The sequence below is a fragment of the Lactuca virosa genome, chromosome 6, assembly GCF_052849685.1.
Source record: "Lactuca virosa cultivar CGN04683 chromosome 6, Lactuca_virosa_CGN04683_v6, whole genome shotgun sequence".
NCBI classification, from domain to species: domain Eukaryota; kingdom Viridiplantae; phylum Streptophyta; class Magnoliopsida; order Asterales; family Asteraceae; genus Lactuca; species Lactuca virosa.
The window spans coordinates 244,150,225-244,161,305 of NC_136431.1; the positions used below are offsets into that span (position 1 = coordinate 244,150,225).

The following is an 11,081-nucleotide window of genomic DNA, read 5'->3' on the forward strand; positions in this document are numbered from 1 at the left end:
CACTCTAAACCCCCCTTATTACTGTTGGTGACCATAGTACCTTGCGCAAAGAGGTATAAACTAATTATCCCGTGTCTCTGTGGATCGACCCTACTTGCCTTGTACTACCTTTTAGTGCAATAGAGTAGTGCACTTGGAGTCATTTGTACCCCTTTATTTGTTGGGTTTGACACGCCTAACAATCATCCAATACAATTTTGACATTGCAATTCAATGTAAACCTCCCACAAGACACTAGTTTAAAAATCGTGATGCATCTTTTTTTTTTGTTAAAACGACAAATCTAACCTACTTCTAAACTACTATTAATTTTACAAATGTTTCGGATAAGACTTGAACTCTCAACCTCAAGAGGGAATGCAGCATCAGATACCGTTAGACTAAAAGCTCTTTGGGTAGCAACATTTATTGGTGAAATATATGCCTACTCAACATGACGTGGTATGTTATGAACCATATCGCAATGACATGTCTTTTAGTTGTAAATTTTATTTTTAGGTAATTATTAATCAGAAAATGTGAAGTTACCCCATAGTTTGTTGTTAATAATCTCTTTAATCCTAATTCTACTATATTGCATCAAGAAGCCTATATTGTTAAACTCATGTCATTACATATCTATGACTTTGATCATCAATTTCACCCTACTTAAAATTTAAATCCCTTTTATCTAACAAAACCAAGATCATATAACAAACACTCTCGAGGCCCAAACTTGTAGTGTCATCAAGATCTACAATAACTATCTCAAAACCTTCCACATGGTGTTTGAGGGACTCATTTTGTTCAATGAACTCACTACTCAATTCAATGCTCTTTGCATCAAGTCATGTGGACATAAATGTATATTTGAAACATTCACAACAAGGGGATTGTGGTCACTACCACTTATCTATTCATATCTGTAATGCACAAACAGATGTTTTGGAAACTGCATTATACTTTCTTCAACTACTAGAATGCATTTTTTTTTATATATAAATTACTTTCAAAATCTACCATTACCCTACGTTTTGGTATAAAAATCAGCGATTAAAGCTAGATATTAAGTTATAATTTCCAACTCAGACTATTGGAATACGGTGAAAGCCACCATGATAACAACTAAAGACAAAATACGTTGTTCAATGGCATGATTGTGTAAACACTTTGAAATACATCATTAAGAATCCATACACATAAAATTGTTTCAGAATCTTACCTTGATCACGTTCAGCCACTTAATTTCTCTTGTTATGCCCTAATTAGGTTATGAATGCAAAATCCCTGCCCTTTAGTCCTTTATTTACTATTGTTTCTCTCATTAACTAACAGGTCCCTCAACTTTGAAATGTCGGATACTTAGCCCCCCGGAACCATAAAAGATTCATATTCGCCTCCTGGACCATTGAAATGCTAGGATATACTCTTAACATGTTGGTGATGTGGATCACAATATCAATAAATTTTAGAAAAAAGAATGGATCTGCATTATATTTACATGATAGTATATCGTGTTAATACAATAACTAGTTATAATATTAAAAAAAAGGAACTAAAAAATACTTGATGTATTAACCCAATTCAACTTGATTGTATTACAATTTGTTAGTTGTGACTGCCGTTCATCTTTTTTTTTTTTTTTTTTTTCACTTGGTATCTCTAGCAATTAACCGACTAGCCTCATTGCAAGTGAATTGTAACATTAAAGATAGTATTTAATTCGTATGTTTAATCAAATGTTTATATTTTAATCTACTGATATGAAGAAGATAATATACTTTTATAATATATATCTAATTGTATATATTTTTATTGGAAAATTGATGAATGAATGCTCTAAATGAGGTGGCCAACATGATTGCAAGCTTATGATGGGTTGGAGTTGGCCCATTAAGCTTAGAATATTTGTGCTTGCTTTTGGGACCTTCTCCTATCAACGTGTCTCCAAATTATTGATCATTTTTCTTTTCTACATTAAATATTTAATTTCAGAAAAAGAATATAACTGACAAAAAGTAAATGAAGTTTTTACTTAAAACAAACAAAATTTCTTTTATCCTTTTAGTATAATTATAACAATTCTTAAATGTAAAGGTCATAATGGTTTATTTATATCTCTTTTGTAATTCAAAAGGTCAAATGATCATAATAATGATCTTTTTATGTATCTTTATATTGATAACATACAATATATTTTAATTTTCGTTATCATAATTATCTTTAACTATTAACCTTATCATATATTTAGTAATAATTTATACTTCTAATTAAGGCATTTATAAAGATTAACGAATTTATATATAAACGAATAAAGTATTATTTTACAAAAAAAAATGATTTACTTATACCAGTTTTGCTGTATTAAAATATAAAAGTAAAAAGCACTCAAATAAACAGAAAAGCTAGGCTAAGGTATGATCTGTATTTGCCGTTAGTTGACGTCACAATGTCTCACCAATATAAAGCAGCCTTTGACTTTTTGACTTTTTCCGTTTAAATTACTTAACACCCCTACAACGTGCCTCATTATAACGGTAACTTCGTACTTCGCCAATTTTCTTTTCTCAAGGGTCCACCGTAAGACACTACACCCTCAATCCAACGGTTGAAAGTAAAACTTCTGTGACACGTGTACGCCACTAGTGCTGTTGATTTGGTGGACGACAACTAAGACTGCTGGCATTACTTAAAAAACCGCAGTATATAAACCCTCCTTCTCTGTTCTATTCTCATCGTCTAATCACTGATTCACTGTCTCTCTCTCTCTCTCTCTCTCTCAGGAATTACAGAAGCTTTCTACAACGACAACAATGGCATACTCGAGCTGTCTGATGGTGTTGCTGGTTGCATTGATCGCTGGATTTGCTTTCGCTCAGTCACCTACGGCAGCTCCAACGGTTTCTCCAACGGCTTCGCCCACCGCCGCACCTCCTTCACCTGTCTCCGCTGTTCCTACTGCCACACCGACTGAAGCTCCATTGGCTTCTCCACCGGCTCCTCCACTGGCTCCTCCTACTTCTCTAGCTCCATCTTCTCCAACCGCTTTTCCTCCTTCGATCTCATCGACTCCCACTGGTTCACCTACCTCTACTCCTAACTCCGCTAGCTTGAACAGAGTCGCCGCCGCCGGATCCGTTGCCGTGGTTGTCTTAGCCGCTGCTTTCGTCCTGTAGAGATAGATCTAGTGGCGTTCATGATTTTCACATTGAGTGAGGGTTTCTGAATATCGATTCGTATGATATTCCAGTTCATTGTTACTATTATTTATTTAGTAGTTGATTTTAGTAATTTGTTGTATGTCGATCTCGGATTCACGATCTAGTACTCGATTTGTTGTTGTTATCATTATCATTTTATATACCGATTTGTTCATGAGTTCATCCGTAGAGATTTTGCCTTTTTATGTCTACTTTTGTTCCCTGTGTGTGTGTCATCAATGGAGCTTTTTTGAAAACCTGCAACAGAGATCGTAGCGGACATGTGCTGACCGTGAAAGTCTGGTGCTGACCGCTGACCGTGATTCAAGGTATGGGCCATGTGACTCTACATGTTTACTTACACTTTTTTCTGTTAGAAACAAATTCACTCACAGAAAGTGCACAAGTTATTATGTTGATAAGTAGTCGAACACCTTCAATTACATCATTTATTAATATCATTCCATAAATTGTTATAGTTAGTAGAATTGGGTGGTAATTACACATTTGGTTAAAGAGGAAGGACCAAAGTGCAATAACTATTTAGGGGAATAAATTAAGGAAAATGTGTTCTTTCGGTGCCTTTTATTTTGAACAAAAAAACCCCTAAAATGTAGCTTCTTATTGACGTTTTAAGCATAAAGGTGGTATACAAATTCTAGTCAGGTTGTAGAGAATAAGAAAGAGCATGTGTGAGTGTGAGGAAAAAGAAAAAGAAAAAGCATATATAGCTTCAAACCAACTCATTCTTCCAAATTCTTTCCTATTTTCCCTACCACCTTCCACCATCTTCATAACTTCAATCTTCATTCATTCCTCCATCTTCTCATATAATTCAGTTGTTCATTCTTGTTCTACAAATCAATGGCGGAAACAGACCTGTACAAAACCATGATCAACAACCCACAACTCCCTCAAAACCCAAATAAATTCTACACCCATTTCTTCTACAAAGCCGTCTTCGTATCCATCTTCCTCTTGCTTCTTCCCTTATTCCCTTCTGAAGCCCCTGATTTCATCAATCACACAATAAACACCAGAAGTTGGGAGCTTCTGCAACTTCTATTCGTCGGGATTGCTGTCTCTTATGGACTTTTCAGCAAACGGAACGATGAACAACAACAACAACAGCAACAACAGGGGTCCGTTAAGTCCGATAACGCTCAGTCGTATGTGGCCAGATTGCTTCAAGTCTCATCGGTTTTTGATGATGATTCTGAAACCCCATCGGAGCCCAATCATAGTAATAATAATAAGGTTCAGACATGGAATTCTCAGTATTATAGAGGCGAACCTATCGTAGTTGTAGCGAAAGAGACCTCTCAGCAAGCGGCGGATTCATTAGCAACAGTTGAAAAGCCTCTGCTTCTACCTGTTCGTAGTTTGAAAAATGGAGTTTCTGAATCTTCTTCCATGATCGATTTTAAGGTCGGGAGATCTAACTCGAGGCGATTTAATAGAAATTTGAGCAAATTAAGCGGGGTGAGTCCGGAATCGGAGGAGGAGAATATCGTTCTACAGTCACCGATTCCATGGAGATCGAGATCAGGGAGGATGGAAATCAAAGAGGAATTTACTCAAACGCCTGAAATTATTAATCCAATCGACTCACCTTCTTCTTCTCGATATCATTCTTCAGATCCTCCATCTCTCTCATTGTCGTCTGAAATCCAATCAAAATCGCTCCAAGATGTTGGCCGGAAAAAAATCCCCACCACCAAGTCATCATCTTTCTCACCAATTCCTCCTCCGCCTCCGCCACCCCCACCTCCACCGTATCACCGACGAGTGAACTTAACCAACACCCAAAACACAAGCGATACGTATTCACGTAAGGAGTTTAGAAGAAATGCGAGAAGCTTCCCGAATAAATTCTCAGAGGATACCCCAATGGCAGCTAAATCAAATTCATTTAGAACACCACGACAACAAACTGAATTCGATGAATATTTATTACATGATAGTGAAATCGAAAGGTTTTTAGAAAGAAGAGGGAGTCAGAAAAAGAAATTCATGGCGGATGATGAAGAGAAGAAAGAATTCATGGAAGCCGAGAAAGATGTAGAAGAAGAGGAAAGCGATGAGGATGAGCTTCAAGAACTTGCTTCAAAAAATGATGGAGAAATGGTGGGGAATGAGCTTCATGATCATGGTCCAGATGTGGATAAAAAAGCTGATGAATTCATAGCGAAATTCAGAGAGCAAATTAGACTACAGAGAATAGCTTCAATTAGAAGATCAACTACCCAAACAACACCTAAAATTGGAGGAAGGTAATAACTAATAAATAATCAATTTTCAGTTTGAAGATGTGTAACTCTTTCTTTCTTGATACTTAATGTTTTATTTTCAAATTTTCATTGTACCCTATATCATTATTAATTAATTGATGAGGAAATGATAAATAAAGATAAAGAAAACTCTTTTTATCTTATCCATCTCATGTTGATGTCATAAGACACATTTTCTAGCACATCACCATGTTCTTGTTCCTCATAATACTAATAATACTTTTCAACAAAGTGATTTGAATGAATAATCGGGTCTTAAACAATATTAGAGGCTTGCTATTTAACTGATTAATAAAATGGGATTTGTACAAAAAGAATAAATGCATCACCTCCTAAAGATGTAAAGGATTGATATGAAGAGTGTAGAGTAGAGAGAGGAGACAAGTGAAGAAAAGTATACCCATTACCCTACCAAGGTTGTTTACTATCCACGTTCTTCTTCTTTTTTAATTAATTTATGTTATTTTCTTTGTTTTTTTGTTCTAATACAAAAATAAAAGCTAGCGTAGGCATTCCAAAAGAGGAATCATCATTCATCACCACATCCAAGCAACCTAACATATTTGCTCCCCATTCAATTTATACCCCCTCCTACTTTTTAGTTTTCATTCAACCATCAAAATGGACTAAATAATGATCTAATTCATAAAATCACCTTTAAATCCCATAGTAAAAGGAGTTTACAAGGTGTTATTGAAATAAAAGTTGAATATGAACTTAAATAGTTAGTCAAATGCATCAAGCTTTTTATCCAACTTTAGTGTATATGGCCTTTGACGTGGTGTTTGGTTCAAGGAAAATGGTGGAAAGGAATATGAATCTCGATCCATTTGATCAAATTTCGAAGCTATTTGGATGATTTGTCTTTCATTACCAATATGAACGGAATAACTCCAATGGATAGGAATTCATTTTTGGAAGAAAAAAAAAATGGAACTATCTATCAATTACTATTGTTATCAGCATCATTATCTTATAATTATAAACTTCTAATAATAGTTATTAGTAATTATTTAAGAGTTATTATCGTATTTGTTTCTATTTTATGTTAGTTATGTGGTATGTTAAGGACAATATTAGAAATTAAGTAGAGTAGCATGTTAATTTTTTAAGCTTTATACTATATAAATCCCCCATTTAGTTACTTCAAGATAAAATGGTGAAAAGTATAAAACATTAAATGTTACACATGTCACCATTTCATTGGGTAGGAGGATATATAGGAACAAAAAGTAGGAGGATATTTAATTTCTCTTTAACAATTGGTACATTTTCAAAAAGCATGTTTATTGACAATCTTGTTTACATAAATACAATATTATGGTGAAAACTGAAAAGTACATTGAAGTGTATAATGCAATGCAGAGACGACTATTAAATTTTATTTAAATGGTAATGTTTGGGCGGCAATTAATTTCTTTCAGTTAACATCAAATTGTTTTGCTATTTCGTTGTTTGTTTTGATTTAAAAATGAAAATATGTTTTTTTTTTCTGGCTTGAAAATGAAACAATTTTTTAGAAGAAAATGTGTCTCGAAAGTATTTCACAACTAAACAATTTTTTTCCTTTCTAAAAGGTGGTCAAAAACATTATATACATTAACATTTACCAAAAAGATAGTTACACATGGTCTACAATGTTTTATTTCTTTTTAGTCCCTATAGTTTCAAATAGACAGAAATTATTCCTATGTGAGAAAAACTAAATAAATAGTCCTTTTTTTTCTCTAAAAATCGATTTTGGACCGCAACAGCCCCATCCGGCTTTAAAAATTTTCATTATTGGCCCCCTTTTTTTTTAAATTTCCTGAATTTTGCCAAACTGTTTTTTTTAATTGTCCTTTAATTTTGTTATAAGTATGTTTTTTAAATTGAAGTTTTTTCTATAGAATTACTATTTGTATATATTTTTATTTTTAATTATATTTTTCTTTTTTAAAATTTTTTAGACTTGTTTTATATTTTTTCACATACATTTTCATGTATTTAGGTTGTGAAAACATATAAAGATTAGTTTCTTTTAAATATTTATGTTTTTATACCAATATATGTTTTTATTTATAGTTATTTCAAAATACAATAATACTATAGAATACTATAGATATGTATGTGCTTATGGTTATGTGTTTGCATGCGATGTGACTATATTTGTGTATATGTGTGTAGCAAAATCAATAAAAAAAATACATTGCAATTTTCGTTTTTGTCATATATATTCTCTCTCTTCAACACACTTACAATATATATATATATATATATATATATATATATATATATATATATATATATATATATATATATATATAGTTGGGTTCAACAAAGAACTATTTTAAACCTTAGAACCAAGGAACCAATCTTTTCTCAACTTCTAAAGCAAAATTTTCATCATATATATATATATATATATATATATATATATATATATATTATAACTTTTTATCCTCCATCCATTAATATCAAATTTGATAAAAAAAATGATATGTTCAGATTCACACTGTGAATTTGTTCTGAATCTGTACAGATCCACATTGTGAATTTGTGCAGATTCATGCAGTGAATTTATACAAAATTAATGATTTATAGTGCAGATTTACAATGTGAATTTGAACAGATAAAAATAAAAAAAAGAATAAATTATCAAATTTGATATCAATGGAAAGAAGATAAAAAGTTATGAATTTATATATTTTTAGAATTTTTTTCGATAAATAATAAGATCTAAAACTTGAAAAAATAAGGGTTCCTTGTTCTATAGTTTAAAATAATTACTTGTTGAACTTTTGCCTATATATATAACTTTAGAAAAAAAATATATCAATTTTGTTAATATTACTTTGTTTATTCTATTTTAATTTGGTTAACTTTTTTTAAACCAAAAATTAGTATGAACGGATTAAAAGTTGTGGACGAAAAGATAGCTGACCAAATGAATAGTTTCTTGAATTAACAATGCTTAGACTAGTTTTTTTGAAAGGAAATAAGTCAATAATCAAAATGATAAAATACACAATGCAAAAATACATTAAAAAGAAATTCTAAAATAAAAATAATGAGAACTAAATCCTGGCATGAACACTCAACCAATAATCAAGACCGACATCAATGCAACCAAACTGAAAATAGCAGCCGCAAACGGGGAGACGGCAGGCGAAGAACTTTCCACCGGAATATTACTAGTACTTCCGGCGACAGTGGGAGGAGCAAGGGTGGTTCCAAAAGGCGTGGCGGTGGGTGAATCGCCTGTTACAGCTGATGGGGCGGCAGAGGGGCTCCCGACACCGGCGGCACCGGTGACATCGACAGTTAGCTTCATGCCAACAATGCAATGCCCGACAACACCACAGATGAAGTAATGGGATCCGGTGGTGTTTAGGGTGATGGTGGTTGTGCCGGAATTGTAAGACATGATGGAATTGCCGACATTGCAGGTGGTGTAGTCGTCGGAGCTCACTTCATCCACCGTATGGCTACTATCATAGTTGAACACTAAGTCAAAAACATAAAGAAATTATTAGTTATAGGGTAGAATGTCAGTTGACATGATGTTAGATAAATTTGTTCGGTTTACTTTTATAAGGAGTTGAGATGACAATTTGAATAAAAATAATAACTAGAAAAAAATGGGATCCGATGATGATTTATTCCTACCATGATAAAGTCATAAAACCATTTTTTTTTCTATCTATAAATCAATATGAAATGCGTTTTAATAACTAGTTTTCACCATATGATTATGTCGATCTCTTTTGACATGAAATACATAATGTAGGGGTAAAATGGAAACAAAGACCAAGACCAAGTATATTATATATCTCATAGGTTTAATATCCTAGTACTTAGAGGTGAAAAATTGTTGAAAAAACAAAAACTAGATAAAATTCAAGAAGTTTGGTAAGAATGTGATTAACTCATATCATTGATGTCTACGATTTTTTTATTGCAAGGGTAAAAATGAAACAAAATCTTACCAAGTCTATCTCCCACAAGGAACGTTTTGTCACTAGTCCAACCAGTGTAATCAACACTTAACGCCCATCCGCTTGAGTCTCCAACTGTATAAACTTTTGCGGAAGTGAATGTGATACAACTCAATATTGCCATCAAACTCACCATCTTGATGACATATGTTGCCATTGTGTGTGTGTGTGTTTTTGAGAATGTGATTATTTTGAATGACTTTTGTGAGAATGTGCTTAATGGAAGTGAGAGGGGTTATGAGTTATATAAGGCGTAAAAAAGGAATGATTTAGAATTTGTGGAGTGAGTGAGATGTTTGGTTTGGTTTGGGTTGGTTCACTCACTATGTCACTATGTGGGTTGGTACCTATAGAAAAGGTTTGACACTTGTAAAGGTACAAAGTTTCATAGGGTACAAGAAAAATATTACTTCTATAACAAATCAATCAATTTTGATTGTTGATAACAATCTAAATATAAATAGTTTTGGATTCATTGAAACTTATTGAGTTTTATATTTGTAAACAACCGATAAGAATTTATGTATATGAGTTTATATATTTACATATAAGAAATATAAAAAAAACCATTTAATTAGTTAAGTGAATCAGATAATCAGATTCATTGAAGTAAATTTTACATTATCTTTTCCAAACATATTATATGTTATTTTAGTTAATTTTTTTTTAAAAAAAATAGTTAATTTGTGATGTCTAATATCATATCAACCATCAATTATGTGTGTTGAAATAGTTTTCCTCATAGGTTGTAGGAGGGTTGCTTGGTTTGGAATTCATACCAACTTCTCTTGCTTCTAAAATCAATGTACCTATAGATTTTGTTGTTTAAAATTTTGATAAAATTATTTTTGTAAAAGGATTGTTTCTCAATGCCTTAACGTTTTTCTTTTCGAATTTTATATCAAACGGAGTAAATTATATGAATCATCTCTCGTAAAGGTGCCAAAAATCACGTTCGGTCACTATTTTTAAAAATTAATTCGGACCATCTTTATATAGATTTTTTTTACTCGGATCGTCCATATGGACATAAAATAACTATTTTGCCCTTAATAATTTCTTTTTCAATTATTATTTTATTTTGTTTATCATTTTCAGATTAAGAAACAATACCCAACCCACCCACTCCTCCCATTCCCTTTCCCCACCCGCTTTTTCTCCCTCAATCTCACCCTACCCACTTCCTCTCCATAAACCCGACAACCTCTCCTCTATTTCTCTTTCAAGCAGTTTCTCGCGACTTGGACCACTCTAACCACTATCGTTGTTGTTGTCGTTGGACCCCTCCAACCATCATCGGCGTTGCTTCAGCAGGTCATAGGTAGATCTGGCGAGATCGCGAAACAATTCACCATCTGATTCCCGATCCGTTTCGCTGCAGCCCACCGGTGAATCCTACCTTACTTAAGATACTCGACGCCAGAATCAGATTTGCAGGTTTCTAATGCATCACCGATGCTCATCCCCTCCTCCATCTCTATCGTTGTTTGCTTTCGGTTTAAGAACCCCAAATCCTTTGCTAATTTCGAATTAAATATTGCCATGCCCTGATTCTTCCTTCCTGATTTTCCCTGATTATTCTTTCCTGGTAAGTCTTATTCCTTATTTTGCTAATCATTTGCAGGTGAGTTTTC

General features: G+C 33.1%; 3 protein-coding genes across 3 annotated transcripts; 2 read left to right on the top strand and 1 right to left on the bottom strand.

The window, feature by feature from the left end:
- Nucleotides 1–2,694: 2,694 nt before the first annotated feature.
- LOC145119351 (uncharacterized) lies at nucleotides 2,695–3,362 on the top strand. Its single transcript, XM_079055000.1, has one exon. It carries the CDS (start codon nucleotides 2,793–2,795, stop codon nucleotides 3,153–3,155), a length of 363 nt encoding a protein of 120 aa, XP_078911126.1. The 5' UTR covers nucleotides 2,695–2,792; the 3' UTR covers nucleotides 3,156–3,362.
- Nucleotides 3,363–4,043: 681 nt separating this feature from the next.
- Nucleotides 4,044–5,456, top strand: LOC145122411 (uncharacterized). The gene has a single exon (XM_079058016.1). It carries the CDS (start codon nucleotides 4,044–4,046, stop codon nucleotides 5,454–5,456), a length of 1,413 nt encoding a protein of 470 aa, XP_078914142.1.
- A 2,948-nt stretch (nucleotides 5,457–8,404) lies between these two features.
- On the bottom strand, nucleotides 8,405–9,650 carry LOC145119350 (stellacyanin-like). The gene is made up of 2 exons (XM_079054999.1): nucleotides 9,439–9,650; nucleotides 8,405–8,956 (listed from the first exon to the last, which is right to left on the bottom strand). Exons 1-2 carry the CDS (start codon nucleotides 9,602–9,604, stop codon nucleotides 8,547–8,549), a joined length of 576 nt encoding a protein of 191 aa, XP_078911125.1. The 5' UTR covers nucleotides 9,605–9,650; the 3' UTR covers nucleotides 8,405–8,546.
- Between the last annotated feature and the right edge of the window lie 1,431 nt (nucleotides 9,651–11,081).